This window comes from Larus michahellis, chromosome 1 (genome assembly GCF_964199755.1).
Source record: "Larus michahellis chromosome 1, bLarMic1.1, whole genome shotgun sequence".
Taxonomy (NCBI): domain Eukaryota; kingdom Metazoa; phylum Chordata; class Aves; order Charadriiformes; family Laridae; genus Larus; species Larus michahellis.
In genome coordinates this window covers 197435914-197456477 of record NC_133896.1, presented here as the reverse complement: position 1 = coordinate 197456477, position 20564 = coordinate 197435914, and the positions used below count along the sequence as shown (strand labels likewise).

Below are 20564 nucleotides of genomic sequence, written 5' to 3'. Positions count from 1 at the left end.
TGTAATCTCTCACATAGCATAAGAACATTATGGCATTAACATATTCCTCCCCGGGACTTCTAATATTAGAAGTCCTTTCAAATTGCCACCGCTAACACAGAACCAGGCCACCAAATGTGGATCTTCCTTAAAAAAAATTCCCTCACAAAATATCACCTGCTCATTTGTAGATAAAATACTCCTCCCTAACTCACGCCAATAAACTCGTTATGCCATATCAGAAAAGTCCTGTGCTCCTCATATTAATGGGAGTATAATGCATGCACAAGCACACCCTTGCATGCATGACAGTAACGTTCTTGTAATAAATTCCAGGCTTCGTGGCTCTGTAGCTATATCTTCAGCCTTCTGCCCACAAATCCTCCTCCTCAGGGATTACATCTATTATTGCAAAGCTCATCTTTTGCCCAAACATGGAATTTCTCAACCCAAAGTTGCATTTTCTTGGGGCCCTGGGGTGAATAATGTTCAGCAATTCTTTTGAGTGTGAAATGTTTAAATTTGCATATCAATATTAATTTCAAATATACAGAGGAACACACACATTTTCAAAGGAGTCCAACTCAACTTTCTGACTGTGGAGACATCTTCCTCCGAGAAGTGAACTGGAGGCTCAGATCGGACACCCCGCACAGGGCCAGTGCTCCACCCATTCACTACGGTGCCATTTGCCTTCTAAAAACCCAGGAGCAAGGCACCCATTTCAGGAGCAGGAAGACAAGGAAGCAACAGCCCTTGCTGTACCCTTCGCCCTGTTTGCACCCAGGTACCTCTGGATGTGTCCATCCGACAGCGGAAAGTGCTGTGGTTTCTCTATTGAAAGGGGCTGCTTCCTGAGCACGGAAAGGTGCAGAAAGCACATGGTGAAATCAACACAACCATCCAAAGCCATCGTTTTCCCGCTAATGGCATTTGAGAGAGAGATCGTTTCAGCAGAGACTGAGAGGTCAGCTCTCTAAAAGTGAGCATCATTACTTACACTGGAGGCTTGGGAAGCCACATCATTGTCCTGTCTGCTTTCTAACCTGGCTTTGCTATGAAGAACTCGTTTCATCAGAAATAAAACTACTGTTTACTGGGTACCAGGGGCTCAACCTCAGGTTTTAAATTCACCCATCTACAAAACATCAGCATGCTTTATGGGGCTTTTCCAGTGCTGTGGAAAGATTTGCCAGTGAAATTAGAGCACTAATGATGATATTTGTGAGCTTGCCTGGTACTAACAACTCCAATCAAAGCCAGTCTGTTTCAACGTCTTACGCCGTGTTGATGTGCCAGCAGTGGCAGAAAGCTTTTCTCATGTGCTTAAAGTCGTTAGATGACTGACAGCCAAGTTCTCAACACATCTTTCAAAAAAAAAATAAAAGTATCTGGCTACAAAAGGCTGTCACTAATGTCCCAGTCAAGAGAGAAGCACTACACTTTCACATCACTGCTTAAAAACATGGGGAAAAGACTGCCTGTTTGTAATGTCAACAAAACACAAAATCTGGACTTGAGAAAAGGTAGGAAAAAACACATTAAATAAATGCAAGAGAAGTGGCTATATAAAAACCAAATCACCCCGGATGCATTTGAATGCTTGTCTGGAAAGCTCTGCAGTGTTTAGGGGAAGCCTACAAAATATTTACCACAGCAAGTGCTTCATTGATGTTAATCTTATTTCTTCTCCAGGCCATCACAGGTAAACATTACCTCTACGGCTTAACACTTATCTATATGGTGAAATAACATGTCTATGTTAAAAATGTCCCTTGATACAATACTTTAACACCAGCAGAGTGGTTCACGTGCCCAAACGGAGATGTCTGGTGCTATTTTAGATCCCCTAGAGTACCAAGCCTGACCTTCAGCTGCCGCAGGTCCTCTTGGTCCAGCCAGCCCATGGAGAAGTCTGAGATTATTTTAGGAGATCTGAGATGGCATTAGACACAGGTATTTAGGGATCTGAATCTCAGCCCCAGTGCTGTACTTAATAACCCTTATGATGGAAGTTTTTCAGAAGCATCTTGTACAGCACTAAGCAGTGTTTACAAATAAATACAAACTTGCAGCAACACAAGATCTGATTAGCTGAGAAACCTTGTGGGTGACCTGTTGTCCTGCTTGAAGAGCCATCCAGATAATGGGAAGACAACTTTAAAGTGACTTGGAGCTCCATGCATTCCCTTGGACCTGTTCTGCAGCTGTTTCCAAGCAGCTGGTGGGGAACGTAGCCAGGGGCAACAACTGGTCATGCAGGAGGAGGTGTTGTCCCAAAGCCTTAAAGTATATCAGAGGCACCATGGGGAGCATGGTGTCTCCAACCTCTGCAGAGCTGCAAATGTCCTCTCTTATGGATCATCATCAGGTAAACATATTACATGGTTCCATAAACTCCTGTCTGAGGGAAACATGACAGTATTTCTTTGTTTTATCATTATTCCTAGCCAATTTTAGGTGCTGCATACACATGCCCCTAGCTGGCTTCTTCTGCTGCAGTGGAATTTGAGAAGAGGCCACCTGGCTCCTCATGCTGCCCTTTGCTGAGGTCTGAACACTGAATAAAGGTCCTCCCAGTACCGGCAGGGCTGGTGTGCGAAGCGGGCACTGGCACGTCCCTGCTCCACCAGTTTCGTGCATGAAGAGAATATACTGTTTTCCAGTCTTATCACTTTTTGGTCACGGCCGCAACTGAGTGAGGTACCTTACAGGCTGCACACTCACACGAGCTGAGTCAGCTCTCCTTGAGATTAGCAGGAGCCATTCTACTGACTTGAGAGCAGGGCTTTCCATACTGCATGTGGAGAGCTGGGCTTATCTCCTAACAGCACCTACAGCAATATAACTCAGCAGACGGAACTGACGATACAATCACCACTTCAAAACTCCAATGGCTGGATGTCCCAAGTACAGCGACCTTTGGATTATTTACAAGCTACCTAAGAGACACTAGCTATGGAAAAAGAGGCTGCTGGCTGCTTGGCACAGTTCAAATTTTAAGAGCTTGATTTAGGGGCCTACGTATCAGACTGTTACATACTTGTTCTTTATATTCTTAGTCACTGTATTTACGTGAATACAAAAAGTACAACACGGCTTGGCTTTTCCTTCTCACCCTCTTATCACAGCAGCCACAAAAGTTCCCAGAGCAGAGTTGGTTGCTGCTATTTTGGAAACGACACAGAGATCCAGCTATAAAATTTTCATGCCCAATTATTATTTTGGCAGGCTGACAGCGTTTGCCTGCAGATTGCACAGCAATTTTCTATTGTTTGCTACTCAATAAAATCTGAGTGGAATCTCTTGATAGATACGCCTCTAACCCAAAGGCCTCAAATTTGGTCTTTACTCTGCCAAATTTTCAAATGATATTGTAAACAGCAGGAGCATTAGAATATCTCAAAAAGGTCACTGAAATCCTTTACAACAGGGAGTCTTAGGCTTTCTGACTAAAATACTACCAGCTGCCTTTAAAACAGGTTCCTCTGTGTTTGTACCTCATGTTGTCTTGTATACTACAGTGCCATAGAAAACTTACTACAAAATGAGGTTCAGAGTCTGATTTCAGTCCACAAGAGCAGAGAAACTTGGTGTTTATACTAGAACCATTACCATTCAGAGCTAAAACTCTGCTCAAACTGATTAGCCTCTCTGGCATTCCAGCTTTAAAATTACCCTCCAAATGAAAATGAGAACCCCATTTTGTTCAGTACAACAGGCTGAATGTATTACTAGTCAGTGTGAAGGCTTGGTCATGCGTAGCTTCAAGAGCAGTTTTGGGTGTTTGAAGAACGGAAGTTTGGCTCCCGACCTGGGAATCGGTGCATACAGAAATGATAACTAAACTTTTTTTAAATTTCTGTTTCGTAGAAGTGCATCAAGCCTGCAACTCATGTGATATACTGGAATGCACCTTGTAGTAACGCCACCACAGAGGAAAGCAAGGGCAGAAAACCAGCCACAGTGGTCAGCCGAGCTGTGAGGATTTCCAGTGCAGTGGAAAACTTGGAAGATGTTGGTTCGATAACTACTACAGCAGCAAAGCTGGTACTGGGGGCAGCGGCTGGCACTGTTTGCTGTTTCTGATGAACCCGAACCTTGACATTTGGCACAACCGCTTTTTACGGGTCTCTCTCAGCTAATTGTCTGCAATCTGAAAACATAATCACGATACTTGTATTTCTACCGGGCTAATATAAGAGGTGTTATTCTTTTTTTAGATTTAAACTGTTTAAAAACTCCCAATGAAAATTAAAGTCAACAGGTGTTGTCTTCTGAATAAAATCATTACAGAAAAAGTTACTAGACAGTCATAAACCCCTTTGTCTTTGAATTAAATAGTTTGGAAAGATCTGTGTCTATGCTTGCGTACTACAGGTCTCAGCAGTATCACTTGATTTAGGCTAATGTAAAGCATTCTGTCACCTAAGTGCATCTTGCCAGCTGCTAGTTTATTTCCCAAAACCTCATCTTTCAATAAAAGAGAAAAAAACCCCAGTCTCTAGCTGTTCAGCTCACAAAGAAATCCTGATAAATATGTATCAACCTAGCAGAAGTGTTGTAGGTGTATGTGTGAGTCTACAGAGAGGCCGGAGGAGCAAGAGGTGAGCTGTTCCCATTTAGCTGTGTAGGTGTTGGACGCCTGGTGAGCATAACTGAAGTACTACCATTGCTAATTGCTTCAGAGAAGACAGTCTGGGGAGAGCCACAGAGCTGTGCAATGACTGCACCTCACTGCTCTCAGCAGAAAGGGTCAGGGACAGACATCATACTTAACACTTTTCAATGGTCTTTCAATCTTGTAGGGGAGGGCAGAGGGGAAGAGATCTCAACCTCCTACCACAACCACTTTCCAGCTCCTAAACTACAGCAAAGTATGTCTTACACCATGCCAGACTGAAGCAGGGGGATGCATGCATGCGTGGGAGGAAGGTTTCTTGAGCACAGGCATAGCAATTCCTCCCACCAAGCTGTACAGAACAGCAGTGGATCAAGTCTGCAGTTATTCTGCTCCCCGGCATCCTTGAGAGCAATCACTGAAGGATCCAAGTCTTTCCTACTGATTTGTCTTCAGACACAAAGGCTACTACACAGAGAATGAGTATTCTGTTCCCCATAACCATAATAGACAAAACGAGAAGCAATAGGTCTGACTTGCAGCAAAGGAGTTTCAGGAGAGCACTCTGACAACTACGCCCAGGAGTTACCTGGATTCTCCAGGAAGGAGGGCATAGCCTGGGATGGAGAGATGGACCAGATGAACTCTCTTCCAGCCCTATTTTCTGTGATTCTCAGAAACCCTCTCTGCAGTCCTGCATCACAGACTCATTAATCCCTGCAATGCACAGTATGATGTGCAGTGGAACAGCGTACATTCTCTGATGACTTTAGCCACAGTTGCAGAAGGGGAAATAGAGTTTTGTCCAATTATCTTGATGTTGGTGTTGTGAAAGTTTCCATAACATGTAATAAAGCCTGCGTGGTTAGAGGCCAGATGCTCCTTTGTCCTTGCTAAAGAGGAGAGGAGCAGAACCCAGCTTGAGCTGAGGACAGGAGAAAGATGAGGGGAACAATGCCTCTGCAATGTGGTTTTGCAAAACTACCACAGAATTGCTGCTTCTTGAGTCCTGAGGGACAGTACTTGAGCAATGCAATACGGTATATTCATCACAGGCAGAGTATAAAAAGCTAGATAAACAGCAAACACAAGCCCTCTGGGAGGGGCAAACCAGTGATTAGTTGTAGCAGCTGCAGTACTGTGGGGTTCTGGTCCCACTTGTGTTACTGGTGCCAAAAGGAGAGTACCAAGGGAATCACAGAAGCATGAAAACCACGTCTGCTGCCAGAGAAAGTACTTGCTGAATTCTATGCGATGAAGTTTTATCTTTTCTGCTGTGCTCGGACATAAGAGTTATTAATCTGCAACTCAAATGTGATTCCTTCATTTATTCAGGGTTTGCTTGTACTACTGCTAGTTCTTTCTTAAAAGGAAGGCGTTTCAAATCCATTGGATTTGGGTCTTCGCAAATCATGTGATGGTTTGTATGACTGTGTGGGTCCTACTCCAGGATTTTCCGTAAAAGACATGAATTCAGAATGGTATCACTATAGATCTCATTGTTTAATTCACATAGACAAGCAAACATCTCTGCTGCTGCTTCTGCTGTTATGCTAACAATTAACAAATCAGGTCATGTTTTTGCATTATCAGAAAAGAAACTTTAGGTGTTACTTACCTGCAAAGAGGTTCTACAAGGTCCTTGTCAAGAAAATCATGATCTTTCTTTACTGCAGCAATGTCAATGGGAAACTGGGAGTCTATAACAGGAGATACAATAGTAAGATGACTGCTTGCTATTCAAATGAAAACACATCATCTACATCTAAAATGCTTTGCATGTGCTTGCGCACTGAAATCTAGTATGACCGATTTCACTTGGCTCTGGTTCCCTTTTCAGTCACTTTATTATTTTTTTCTGTTAAAAGTGTAGTTGCACGTCCTGTGCACCAAAGAGACAGCAGGATCATTTCGTTTTGGCTTTAACAAGATACTCAATCGCTAGCTGCTCCTTCTAGTGCCTAACCCAAATGAATGAGATCAGAGAATCACCAACACAGTTTCTTTATCCACGTGAGCAACAAGGTTCTCCATTCCCATCACAGTGACTTAATGAATTATTTGCTAAACAGACTTTTCTCATGAAACAGAAATGGTCTGTGCTTTTTGTTTTTAACACAACTCCCAATAACAACCATGTCAGACAAAGGGTTACTCCAGTAACAGCGACCAAAAAAATAAGCTGAATTATAACCCCCAATATTAGCTAAAAAGCCAGACTAGTGTGCTGGAAGCTGACATTTGTAATGAAAAGTGACATGGCTGCAACACATTAGTGGGATCCATAACGGTGGGCCGGGTTCCAGCGCTGTGGCTGCTCTCCAGACTGCTCTGCCATGCTTAGGTACCGCAGCAGGATGCCGGGATACAGGAACTACAGCCAGCAGTTTCAGACACTAGTGCTTAACACTGACATAATAGATGCCTGTAAAAAGGACTTTGTTTTCCAAGATGCAGAGTGTCTAGAGCGCATATTGACTGTATGGGAACTGTGGGAGCCCAGCACAGGTTGTTTTTTGGAGGGAACCCCCCTTTGAATTGGGCAGACAGTGGGCTCTCCTTTCCCTGGGGGAGTCAGTATCTGAGAGATGCTGATTACAAGGCAGACATAAAAGTACTACTGGGCACCCAGGGACTGTGGCAGACACACATCTATGCCAGCTTTGGCAGGCTTATTAGTCTTAGTTCCTTGCTGGGTTTAACAGAGCCGACCTGGCTCCCGAGGAGCCACCCAAGCACCTCTGCACAGTGCTCCCAGTACCCGGGCACCCGAACAGCCCGTCAGGAGCCAGCACCTGAGCCTTGAGGGACCTCAGCTGGCCGTCAGAAGCTGCAGAGGTGTCCTTGTCCATCCCACATGTGGGGATGGATGGTGTCTGAGCCGGCTCTCAGCAGAGCTGGCTCTGACCCACAAGGTTTCTTGGCCATGGCTCCATGCGTGGAGCCGTGCTGCCTCCAGACCCAAGCTGACCCTGGAAGGCGTCCAGCGGTGTTTGGCGGAGCTGCGCTTCGGCTAATAAGCCCGAGCGGACCTGAGCTGGCTCTGTGTCTCTGGCAGAGAGCATATGCAGTTTGGGAAGAACGAGGATCAGCTGCAGTTTCCCTCTCAGCACTGAGCTAGGGAGAGCAGGAAAACCCCAGCCCCAGTCCCCAAACTGCTCCTGAACGCGGCAGCAGCGCAACCACTCGCCCTGCCCTCGGGGATGCCGCTTCCCTGGGCATGAACTCTACAGCTAGGAAGGGGACACGGCCATTTGCTTTGAGTTAGCATCAAAATATTGGCTTTTCTTGCTTTCCAAATGTAAAACACAGCTCAGATTACCCACTTTTGGTAACTTTGCAGAGTTTTCAACCTTATTTTCAGTAAGACTGTAACTTCAGTAAACTGAAAATTTCAGTAACTTTCAGTGCTTTCAATCTTATTTTAGACATAGTTCAGGAAGTTAAAAAAAAAGAGAGACCTATGTATTTCAGGTTTTTTGTTAACCTTTGAGATTTACACAAACTATGTCCCTCTTTTTTTTTCCTTCCCATGGCTATGAGGGCAAAAATCTTACTTTTCTTTAGGCATTGGTATGACTCCAGCAGCTGAGGCCTTGTGAAACAGCCAGCCATGGCTATAACTCAGTCAAATGTAGAGTTGGCTGACTGCAAGCTCTCCTGGCAAGGGCCCAGTGCACTTTCAGTACCGCACAAAGAGGAGAAAAACCTACTTACCCTCGTAGAACTGAGCATATTGGGGAAATCCAGCTGCACGTAACCAGTCACACGCTTCCTTTGCTTCGATTTCTGAGCAGAAAGAGAAAAAAGTTCACACTCTGTTATTTTGCCATAGAAGTTCTTTTAATTATAAGGAAATAGCAGAGACACTTCGTAGTAGCTGCTTGTTGCTTAGAAGTACTGTTATCAATCTGAAGTATTTTTTTATATCAGAAAATAAGATAGAGTCCCTTAAAGAAATTCACCTGCCTCCACAGGACCCTAAGGTTTGTATGGCCGCTTGGTGACCGGGAGGAAGTGTTAGTTATCTCCATGCAGCAGAAGTTGCTCATCCAGGTTTGCGGTCCTGTGTCCTATCCTCCCCCAAGGGTAAGTTGTTGGGGGGAGGTGAAGATGAAGCAGCGTGGAAATGAGGTGACAGGGAACATGTACGGTGCTTTCTCCTGCTCTGACACTTCTTGCAGAGAAAAATCCCATGTGAAAGCCACTGAAAGCTCTGCCAGGAAAACCCCAGTGCAGGTCTCATGTTACTCGAGGGACAATTGCCCAGGTAGGACGCGCCTTCTGCCTTCCTACCTTTAGCCATTTGAACTCCATTATGTAGACTCCCTCCATAGTCAATAAAGAGACAGTTAATTCCAAAGGGTGATTCATTTCACTTTAAAGTAGTGTCTAAAATAGGTGGGATAAATCAACTACTGACAGTACTTTTCTCGTGTGGCTGCTAAGAGAAAGAGGATAAACAGCAGCAGGTATGTCTGTGCGGCTAAATAAAGTGGATACAGGCAGTAGCTTCAAGCACTGGACCCCAGACTGCTCACTCTTTAATTTTAATCCATTTCCAGGCCTGTTTTGGAGTGTTTCAGTTATCTATCAAGACAAATCTTTTCTTGAGAAGGCTAGTACTAAGCAGTGAGGAGAAAAATCAGTCTGTGTCATCTCATCCCTGCCTATCCGCTATTTAGAAGCATGGACACAGATGATGCTGGACTGAGTTTCCCCTTTCGAAAAGCTTTCATGGGGTAAGATGTATCCTACCCCCATGGAAAAAGTGGGGGAATCATCAGCTGGACAAGAGAATAGCCCCTGTTTATTTTGGGGGTGATAAGAAGGATAGGTGAGCATGAGGGAATGGAAGAAAATCATGTTCAAGAGGGGGACTACATAAGACCTGAAGCTTTTTTGCACAGGAGAGGCAATTTCCGTGCAATTACTAAAGCAGCAGTAAATAAATGTCAGCTACACAAAAACAGATGATAAATTATGAAGTGCCTCCAGCAAAACAGACTTTGCGCACTCCAGCAGTCACACACGTGGTTACGCACCCAACCCCTGAGCTGACCGATGCATGTTGACAGTAGGGTACCTCAATTTTTACCAAGCTCCATGGGCTTAATTTATGGAAAGCAGTGTGCCAGGTCCGTCTCTGCCCCGCACCCGCACTGCCTGCATGTCCAGCTGCTCCCAGAGCAACTGGAGGAACAACTGAAAACAGAGTCTCACCCAGACAAATGTGGGTTTCTGGGGAAACCTGGGCAACGTCTCCTTGCTGCCCAGATCTAGACCAGGATCTACCAATTGCACAGTTTTGGTTTACAAGATCAAAGTCAAAACACGTATCTGCACCTCTTACATTTGCAAAATGCTAAGGAATGGGGTGTGCAGGTGTTGAAGAAAGCAGACATTTTATGGTGCTTACTATTGAGCCTGAATGAACCAGGCAAGGGTTTTGGCACATTTGTGGTTGTAAATCTAGACAGCCATAATACAAAACCCTAAATGTAAAACAAGAAATGGAACTGGAAAAAGAAAATAAGTTGATCTTATGCTGGAAAAAAAAAACAAACCCAAAAAAACCCAGTTGTAACTGTTTTCTACATTTCTAAAAAAATGCATTTTTACAGATAGGAGATGCTGGCCTGAATTTTTCCCCATGTAATTCTGTTCAAATCACTCATTATAACCCTGACGGTCACCATAAAACCTCCCCGAATATGCTCTGCGGTAAGTGACCTGCATACCTTTCTGCTCCTCTAAATACCGAGTCACGCCAGCACATTTTGTTGCGGAAATCAAAATCCAGAATACAAGGTCTACATCTAAAAGCCCGATTTCCCAAAGATGATTAGACAGCCAGTAACAGCACTGCGATGGCCACAATCTTTAGTAGTGCTGAAAAGGATTTACCCCCAGGTCTTCATTTGCTTTGACATTAGTTCATGTCAAGGCCAAAAAAAGGAGTTTGAAAGTACACTCAGTTCTTAACACTGTGCAAAAGCATGAGCAGCTTACATAAAACGTGGCTCTCACTACGGCACATCTGTGTGCTGAAAGCACATCTCTATTATGTTCCAGCGAGGCTGAATATTTTTATTGAATGCTTGGAAAAAAGACAAGTCTTTATACTTTTTTCTTTTGCCTAATTCAATCTCACGAAACACAGATGAATCGATCCCGTTTCAAAATGTATTTTACAACTCAGGACAGCTGTACGTACATTCTAGCTTCATCTGGCCTGGAAGCACAACTAACAGAAGCTGTGGGTGATGGAGAATGCTACCATTTAATGCTCTTATATGCTTATCATATTTCAGTGTTTTTTGCAGTTGGCTGCTCAGAGGAGCTTGCTGAGGAATCCTCCTGCAGCCCAAGAGAGATCTAAAAAATCTCAGGTTGCAATGGGTGAATAATTGCAGGGATAACCAAGGAAGTACATCTCACTCGCTGTTTTTTGTTTGGGGTTTTTTTTTCCCTCCACAAACAAGTGGGAGTATTCTTATATTCTTAATGATCATCTCAAACAAACAGAACCCCCTCAAATAAGATTTCCTAAGTCAGCTTTGAGGATCCTGGGTCTTGGACACGTAGCAGCGCCCATTTTCCTCCCTTATTTCTCTTTCCTTTCTCATCTTATTGAGAGGAGGGCAGGAGGGGAGAACTGCAATGTGCTGCTGGCCCAGACAAAAGTATGACTTTGCTCATATGAGTGTAATTCCACTGGCTAAAGGCACCTGTTCCAGCCATTCCCCTCTTGGCCCCCCCTGAAGTTTGGGTGAAAAGGCAGATCCAAGGAGTTACTCCTCAGCAGCCACCGAAGGTGATTTCTGTTATCTCGCTCTGGGCATGTAACCCAAGTTACAGATCAGAGTGCAATACAGATGCTTTCAGTACTGGATATTGTAATGCTTAAAACATAATATGAGATGTTCAGTTTAACCTCATCTTTCTGGGCACATTCGCTAATATTTGCTTTTTGTTACTTGCTAGTTAAACACCAGTGAAGACTTCTTTGAGAAGGGATGAGTACATCCCTTCTGTCTGGAAGCTGTCAATGAAGGGCTGCAGAAATACTTTTGGCAGTGTTGGTCCAGTTCTGTTCCCACGTCCAGGCTAACGCAGGGGTCTCAACCAGCCTGCAGCAGCTGCACTGTCTTGGTGCAACCTTGAAGGACCTGGAAAAGTACATGTGTTCACAGGTGGCTCCAAAGCAGCTTGCCAACAGCACAGAGAAGGGCTGTCATCCTGAAAAGAGTGATTTTAGAGAGGATGTGGCTCATAGTTTTGCACCCATGGCTAGCGGGAGCCACAGCTTTTCCCAAAAGAACGTGAGCCACCACTGACCCACAAATAGCATCTCCCTTCGTGTGACCAGAAGGCTGCTCACCCCAGAGCACCTGATGGTGGGTTTGTCCTTATGCACTACTGCCCTGCTCTGCTGACAGGAAAAAAGTCAGGGATAATTTACCTATTGCTTTCCAATTGTTTGGGCAGCAGTTAATAGCAATCATTATTAAGGCTAGATAATAATTCAGTCACAAATAGTGACAAGCATCAGTATGTCTCACAGTACTTGAATCCTCAGAGGTTTTTTTCAGTTTTTAGTTGAAGCTTGACATGAAACAAATTTCTCTTTTCCATTTCACTTTTCTACCAGTAGCCCGCTATAACTGAGATCCACACATGCAAAAGCCCTCCAGTCACATTTCTGGGGAGCTCGGGGTGATGATCTCCTCATGGACACCATATCGCCCTCATCTACCTGCTCTTCCCAAGAGGTACGTCAAAAGTGTCCTGTGCATAGAAGTTGCTGCTGACCTTCCTCGTGTCTCGCCCCAGAGGTCCCCCAGAAGTTGCCCCTGCTTCAACAACACGCTTCAGTGCCCATAGGCAAGCAGGGACTTAAAATCTTGTCACACACTTCTTTGATCCGGGAAGCCATCTTTTTTTTTTCTTTCCCCCTATGCGACTGTGTCTTAATCCTTCCTCTTAGAGTTGTCCCACTGTGTATTAAGTTAAATGTTCATCAGACACTGAGACAGCAGCCCAAAGCATATATCGCACAGCAGAGACTGGTGCAAATCTCTGATCTGTTTTTTTTATTATTATTTATTTAGGATGTAAGTAAAGCAAAATAAGGTTCACCCAGAAAACATGACAGCTGTTCAGAGCACAGCTGGGACTTGGCTTTGAGTCCATCTCTAATGTTAAGCAGGTTTGAGCTTGTCCCCCACAGACCATGTGGGTGCTCTGGCTATTCTGGGGCTGAAATGGAGTCAGTTTCTTGCAGTCTTTCTCTGTCTCCCAACACTTTCTCTGATTCTTCACAAACTGCTTTGACAGTGCCCACCAAAGGGGACATCCTGCCCGGCCTGCTCCACGGCAGCTGGCTCCTCCTCCTGCTTCCCTTTATCCCATGCCAGCTTCTGACTAACCCTTCAGAGGTCTAGCTCAACCCTCCAACAGAGCAGAAAACTAACCCCCCAAAACCAGGAATGGTCTGCTGTTGGATCTGACCCAGATCCTGGAACGGTCCTGTTTAATCTACATTAGCTGCATTTTAATGAGCCCAAGAAAACCAAACGACTGGGACAGTCCTTTCTCACATGAAGGAACGCAGAACTGTCTAAAAAGTTGTTTGGAGAAAATTGCTCTGTCAAGAAAAAAATCATGTAAATAAATAAATTTTCTAGCTTGGGACCTTATCACTGTCCATGAGTATCAGTGCTAAGACCAAGATGCTACAGTCCTTTCCCTTTTCCTGTCTAGAATTCTGCATTTCATCTTGTTTCTGCCTTTCTGCCCCTCTCCCTCTGTCTCTTCTGTCTTCTGGTTTGGTGTTTCTCCCTTTTTTTTAAACTGTATATTTTTATTTAAGATTCAGATATCCCTTTGCACAATGCAGTGAAAGAAACAGCAACTAGAATAAATAAGGTACATAATTACCTCATCTATTGTGTTTACGTCAACTTTATGTGATAACCTTTATTATTCATCTGTCTGTAACAAATCACCGTTAATGCTTGCTTTTTTTATTCCCGCTATATTGCTCACCCCTTAAATCTAATTTACTAGACTTAAGATAAAATATGTGGGAGTGTTAGAGAAAATGATTAATCAAGTCATTGGAAAGGAGTGCATTTTACTATGCGCAGCTGCATCAGTGAGCTCCAGTGGCCATCCCAAGCCTGTCTGTTAGGTAGAAGAGGTCTCACTCTTGCAAGTGGTGTTTGGGAGTAGAGCAACCGCTTGGTTACAGCTCTCAGGCTTTGCAGGTGGTTAGTCTGGTGCTATGCTTTACATTAACTTTTGGTCCTTGTCTTACTCTCTCCTTCAAGAGGAGGAAAACTGTTGGGATGACAGTTTGTACTGCATCTTCCAGAACAACACCTACCTGGCATTTTAGGGTCAGTTTGGAGGCTCAACTCAACCCTGGGTTTAATAACACCTTTTAGTCTCAGGAGCTGCTGTGGACCTGTGTGAAAAGTGAACCAGAGAATGCTCCTGGGGAGGAAACACTGATTGTGTCTTACACCTGGGGCAGGCTCAAGGCAGCTGTAGACACTATGTGGGAGAGCTTCAGCCTTGCCTTGCTGGTCTTGATGCATCCCTTGTGCCACATACACCTGTCATGTCACCAGCAAGTCATGTCACCACCCTGGTGTCTTCCCAGAAGAGCGCTCACAAGGGCAGACAGGATCTGCAGGAAAGTTCAGCTCAGGCAGAAGCTGTACGAGAACAGGTCTAATGTGTTTCAGCTTCTTCTTGAAGCCCAGTCTGAGATACTTCAATGGCTACCATTATTCTCCTGCCCCTACATCTCACAGTCTTTGGGATGCTTATTTGTGTAACTCTTATTCTTATTTTACAGATGGAGATTTAAAGCCCTTCAGAAGCACATAAGCAGGTTAGAGATAAGGTTGGTGGAATTATGTGCCTGACTCCTTTAACTGCCCATAAAAATATGGCTATGTATGTCACTCCTCAGTTACTAATACCCTTAGAAATCTGGTCTGGACAGACCAAATCCCTAGTTTCTGATACCCAAACCCATCACTCCATTGTCACTCAGCTACTATGTAACAATAAAGGCTGACAGGTTTCCACTGAATGGCATTTGCAAAGCTACTTCGGAGCTAAGAAATTACACTACAGTAGGGTGAAGTAAAGAAGATGACTTTCCAAGGTCACATAGGAAAAATCACGGCAAAACAGAAGCTCACATCTATAGCTCGCAAGGAGCAGGTTAATACCTTAACTACTAGATTATCACCTCGTTTCACTACTGCAAGCAGGCTGGTGTAGATCATGTTAAAATACAAAACTTCTCATATTCCCCAAGGAAGAAGTCCCATGCAATTTAATAAAGACAGATTCAATTTTCTGCAACCTTTCATGTTGCATTGTACCCACCAGAATTCTTTAAAAGGGAAAATTCTAAAGTTTTATTTATAGCATGGAATAAATTTTTGTGCAAAGGATATTGGTGTCTCTGCAATTATCTAAGCTTTTAGCATAATTTCCTGAGAACTCTATTTGAGGGAATGTGTTTAGGTAGAGGTCTAACGGTTTGCCCCTTTCCCTTCCACTCTGTAGGACTTTTCCAATACTAACACAAAGGTAATTGTACCATGCACCAGTAAAATTACCATTTACAGTACAAATATATCATAAATAGAATAAAACATAAGCATGCAATGAATTTATATTATTTTACTACACTATAGTGCATACTCTTCAATAAATCCTGATAATAAGGTTTTCAAAAGGGGAGTTTCATTGGAATTATTTTATATCATGCCATATAATTACTATTAGAGGCAAGGTTATGTTTTGCAAGCAAGGAACAAATAAAGCTGTCAAAGTGCTATTTAAATAGACCTTAAGCTTTTGCAGAATATTGTGGTACCAGTAATAATACAATAAAATATGGACCTTTTAAACTACTGTGGCTGAATATAATTCAAATGTCAATAGAAAAAGATCCTTTCAAGCTCATGAGTAGTTTCTTTATGTGTAATTCTTTACCCTTGATGAATAATAGTCAGATGATGTCCATTCATGCTCTGACTTCTTAGAAAGGTTGAAAGTGAGAAGCATGATTATTTATGGTCAGGAAAAAAAATCTCATATGCTGAGAGATGAAAGGATTGTGACTGTTTATCTTGGACAGCAGATGAATAAGGAAGGGTTATGACAAAAAGGGTACAAAATCAGGGGTAATACAAAAATAGGAAACTGGGAACTTCTATTCACTCTAATTTGCAGCACAAGGACAGGGAGATTAATGAAAAGGGAGGAATGAAAAAGAAGGAAGGCAATCTGAACTGATAAAGTATTTTTTTAAAGCAATCTATAAAATTCATTGCCAAAGGACACTGGGATCAGGAGGTGAGTGGGCTTAATACTGAGCTGGAGTCTTATCTGACTACTCACTGCTACCACCACTGATTTGGAAAAGGATTCTCCAGAATGGAATAAATGAAACCAAACTAAAGACAGTGCTAGAAGATTTTTTTTTCCTGATTGGATGACCCCTTATATAGCTTTTCCTTTTGGGTTACTGACATTTCCATTGCTGAGACATAGTCTGGGACTATATAAACTGTTTCTTTCAACAATTGACAATTGTTTTGTTCCCTATTATAACCAAATTCTGCACAGCCCAGATGGGAGACTTCTTGTCAGCCTTTTATCTTGAGCAAGGCTGCATTTCCCAAGAAGAAAGAAGAAAGGTGCATTATTCCAGCAAGGAGTTAGGAACCTAACTCCCCTTTGTGTGAAAGGATTATGCTGAATTCCTTTCCTAAATTAGTGGGATACTGGTAAAACTGGTAGGCCTGAAATTTATAGCAGGTTCACCAAGCATGAAACTTTGCAGGTCTGGGAACATTGTGCCTGTATTAACATTTTTTACATCTAGATCTCATCAGAGCTAGGTATATAACACAATGGTTTCACTCATGCTAATAACGTGAAGGCAGATGTGCAAATAGCATCTCAACAACAGGGACAACACTAAAAGTTTGCAGTGTAGGAGAGACCTTTGTACAATGTGCTTCACCTCACAAGCTCTTTAATATGAGAGGTGACTTGCAGGGGCCAATGAAGCAGCCAGTAGGGATAGATACAAGCCAGTAGGGATATCTATCCCTACAAGCCAGTAGGGATAGATACAGGGACACATAAAGACCTCAGGAGCAAGAAATAACCTGAGGGACTCACCTCATAGCTGCCCTTCCAGACAGCCATCACCTCCCCTAGGAGTCTTTAGCATAAAATCAGTTTCCCAGGGAATTCTGACATTATGTAAACTTGCAAGTAACTCCCTCTCCTGAGGTACAGGCTGTTCAGCACAATCAGGTACCTACATCTAAGAATGCAATGAGATTTGGACATCGAGTTGTCTTAACATTTTAAAGTCTCAGACGGAACATTAATAACATGGCAAAGATGTTTAATAGTGCCAACTGATGCTGAAAAGTCACATCCATGTTATATGGCTCAGCTATGCGATAAAAACGGGAGACGCAGGTCTTCTTTTGGGTGTCCTCTCAAGGTCTTTGTTTGCTGCTTATCATCGTGCTAATTTCTATTTATTGCTGGTTTCCCTTTCTCCTTTTCTTTCCATGTCTTCCACTCCAAAGTCACTTAAAACTAACTCTCTGCCATTCATTTCTCTGACATTTTTGCTACCCGCTGTCCCACATGTCCACTCAGTTTATACAACCTTACTCCATGCTAATTCGTTTCCTTCTTTGTGCCATCTGCTTTTTAAATTCCTGAAACAGGATTTTAAATCCCTCCTAACCCAAAAGATCTCTCCCTCTCTTCAAGTATCACTTCGAAAACACTTTTCTTCTTAGCTTACAATTGATTTGTACAATGCAGCACTTTGTGATGACACTAATAAAACAATAGCTTGCATCCCACATCTCATCTTGAGGCACTTTAAATGGTTATAAAAGCTGATGCGAAAGTTATATATAGGGATCACTTCATCCCTGGGTGAAATGCAGCTGCATTAGGATGAAATGTGGCAGCTGCATAAAAGAACGCTGCAGCGGTTTATGACGAGAAACACGGAGAATACTCTATCCAGCTGAAACTACTAACGGGATTTATGAGATAGATAAAATTCAAATAATATATATATATTAGGAGCTGACAAGGACACCAGGCTCTCCTCCCTTTAGTCTTAGGAAAAATACTCTGGTATTGCTAATGGGCAGAAGTGATTAAGAACTTGGTTCCCTTCACATCCTCCCCCTTCCCCATTGGGATTTATATTCTTTTTCTTCCCTTCTGACAGCCCCCATGAGTCTTGGCTGAGCACAGACTCGGAGGACAGAGTAACACCCACCCGTTCTGCAGTACCACGCTGCCCTTCCCACCTATTTGGCCTGCCGTTCAAAAGCTGAGCACCGCTGACTTGGGAATTAACGGGGCTTTGATACATGAGCACTGTATGTCCACTGAAAAACGTGTCTGGATAAAGGTCTGGAAAATGCAAGTCTTTAAGGGCTCCAATATAAAATACATTGTATTTTTAATGTGGAAGGAGCATTGTGAAATAGGTAGAGAAGGGGTAATAATCCCATCCCTTGGGATCTATTCCAAAACTTCTGGTGACTCATAGAGTTGCTATGGGCCAAATTTTGAAAGCAGACTCTTATTTTATGAGTTTTTGCTTTTGGGTTCCCAAGTTAAGAGATCTAGTCAGCATCTAAACTTCTACGTATCATGGACCAAAGAGTGGCCTGAAGACCAAAATAGATACTGAGCTCATATTGAAAAGGGAAATGTTGAGTACAGCTGGTATTTAGAAAACCATCAAGTGTATGCTCACTTGCCACCCAGATATACTATAAAGTGATTTTTACAATGTACTATTGATAGTTCCATAACTAATAGATATCATTAATAAGCAGTCATTGAAACATTGTAGCTATATGTACCTATTCATATTAGATATTAATGTTATATATTCCTGTAACATATTTGTGTTATATTTCTTCTATTGGATCACTATTTGTGAAGCGTACAAGAGCAAGTGAGCGGCCCACAGGCTGCAAAGCAGTTTTGCAGAAAAGGACCTGGAGGTCTGGCGGACACCAACTTGAGCATGAGGCAGCAATGTGCCCTTCTGGCAAGGAAGGCAGAGAGCATGCTGGGCTGCATTAGGAGGAGTGTTGCCAGAAGGTCATGGGAGGTGATCCCTCCCCTCTTCTCAGCGCTGCTGAGGCCACATCTGGTGTGCTGGGTCCAGTTCTGGGCTCCCCAGTAAAAGAAAGATACAGATTTACTGAAGTGAGTCCAGCGCATGGCTACAAAGACGAAGGAGGGACTGGAGCATCTGAGAGATGAGGAGAGGCTGAGAGAGCTGGAACTGTTTAGCCTGGGGAAGAGGTCATGGGGCAACCTTATCTATGTGTATAAATATCTGAAGGGAGGGTGTAAAGAGGGCAGAGCCAGGATCTTCTCAGTGGTGCCCAGTGACACTTGTTTACCGTGATGGTGACCAAGTACTGGTACATGCTGATCAGGGCGGTGGTGGAATCTCCATCCTTGGAGATATTCAAAAGACACTTGGACACGGTCCTAGGCAGCCAGCTATAGGTGGCCTTGTTTGAGCAGGTGGGTCGGACAAGATGACCTCCAGAGGTGCCTTCGTACCTCAGCCATTCTGTGATTCTGTGACTATTTCAGGAAATGTGTAAAAATAACCCTAAGCTGACCCAGCTGTGAAGGGGGAAAAATCTCCACCAGCAACATCATACTTCTGCTATTGGAGAATTTCTGATGAAGGCTTGCTGTAAGCGCCTGTAAACCCCTTCTCCTCTTGAGAAAGACTAGCACCATTGATTTTAGAACCCAGAGAGTCATAGGAAGGGTAAGCATAACACCAGGGAGAGGTATAGCTAATAGTAAGTGTATATATATATATCAATTCCAACTATACCACTACTGGAAACTTGCCATAACTTCATACTTGGAATTATAGTGTTATTATCTTTGTACCTGGACTAACTCTTTGATTAGATTGCCAATACTTTAATTTCAGGAGCAGTAAGTTCTTCGATCTGTACACAAAGTATGTTTCTTCAGTGCACGTAAATTGTGCAAGGTGTTTTGTCTGGTAGTCTGCCCTTGAGATCTGGTTTGAATTTGGAAGCAGCAGATGGACCTCACTACATGCAGCTTGCAGCTACCCTCCGTCCTTGCAAGGTTTTGAAAAATGTCATCTCTTGCAAGGCTAGGGGAGATTTGCAGACAGCTTGAATTCAAGCAGCATACAAGATGCACAAGGTCTCTGGAGTGGTCTGACATTCAGTGGGCTCCCAAGAGGATGAGCATTAGTTTCAGCTCTCATGGGTACTCATAACTTCAATTAAAGACAGAGATTTAATGTCTCTGGAAGTCAGGGTTTTGAAGCTCAGTGTCCTAAACCGGAGGTCAAGTTTCAGACTTCAGCGCCTCACTTTTAGTTTTTCCACAATACTCAACGTGGTTTGCATGTGTGTGGTACTGAAGTTAATTGGTCAGACAATAATTGGAGCTCCTCAGATGAAAGGCACTATGGAATGCAGGAGAATGCTTCATGTTATAATTTGAGGGAAAATGTAAACAATACATGTTGTCATCGTAAACTTTCTGTCTGAATTATGCAGATAAGTAGAACAAAACATAATTCCTTATCAACATATTAATTATTCTTTGATTATACCCTTCATGTGCTGTAGATGTTCAAATTACATGTGGGCAATCAGATATACATCAGAGAATCTGTACCCATCCGAGGTGGTCTTCATGCTGTGAATTTATATTAACACTGAACATTAATATGAAACCAACTCCCCTTGGAGATAATACTTTGATGTATTAATAAGAAAGACTTCTCAGTTCTTGTTTATCATAAATTGAGATTAAAGCACTTTCTTTTGGTGTTCTGTGTGAGATGAGTAAT

The 20564-nt window shown here is 43.1% G+C and overlaps 1 protein-coding gene across 11 annotated transcripts in view; it reads right to left on the bottom strand.

Moving 5' to 3' along the window:
* The window catches only part of STARD13 (StAR related lipid transfer domain containing 13), a 308854-nt gene that overhangs the window by 28283 nt on the left and 260007 nt on the right, over nt 1–20564 (bottom strand). For all 11 annotated transcript variants that reach the window (XM_074567737.1, XM_074567755.1, XM_074567772.1 and 8 more), the window contains 2 exons: nt 8318–8389; nt 6219–6300 (listed from right to left, as the gene is read on the bottom strand). In XM_074567737.1, the coding sequence (XP_074423838.1) occupies nt 6219–6300; nt 8318–8389 (154 nt within the window). The remainder of the gene's footprint in view (nt 1–6218; nt 6301–8317; nt 8390–20564) is intronic.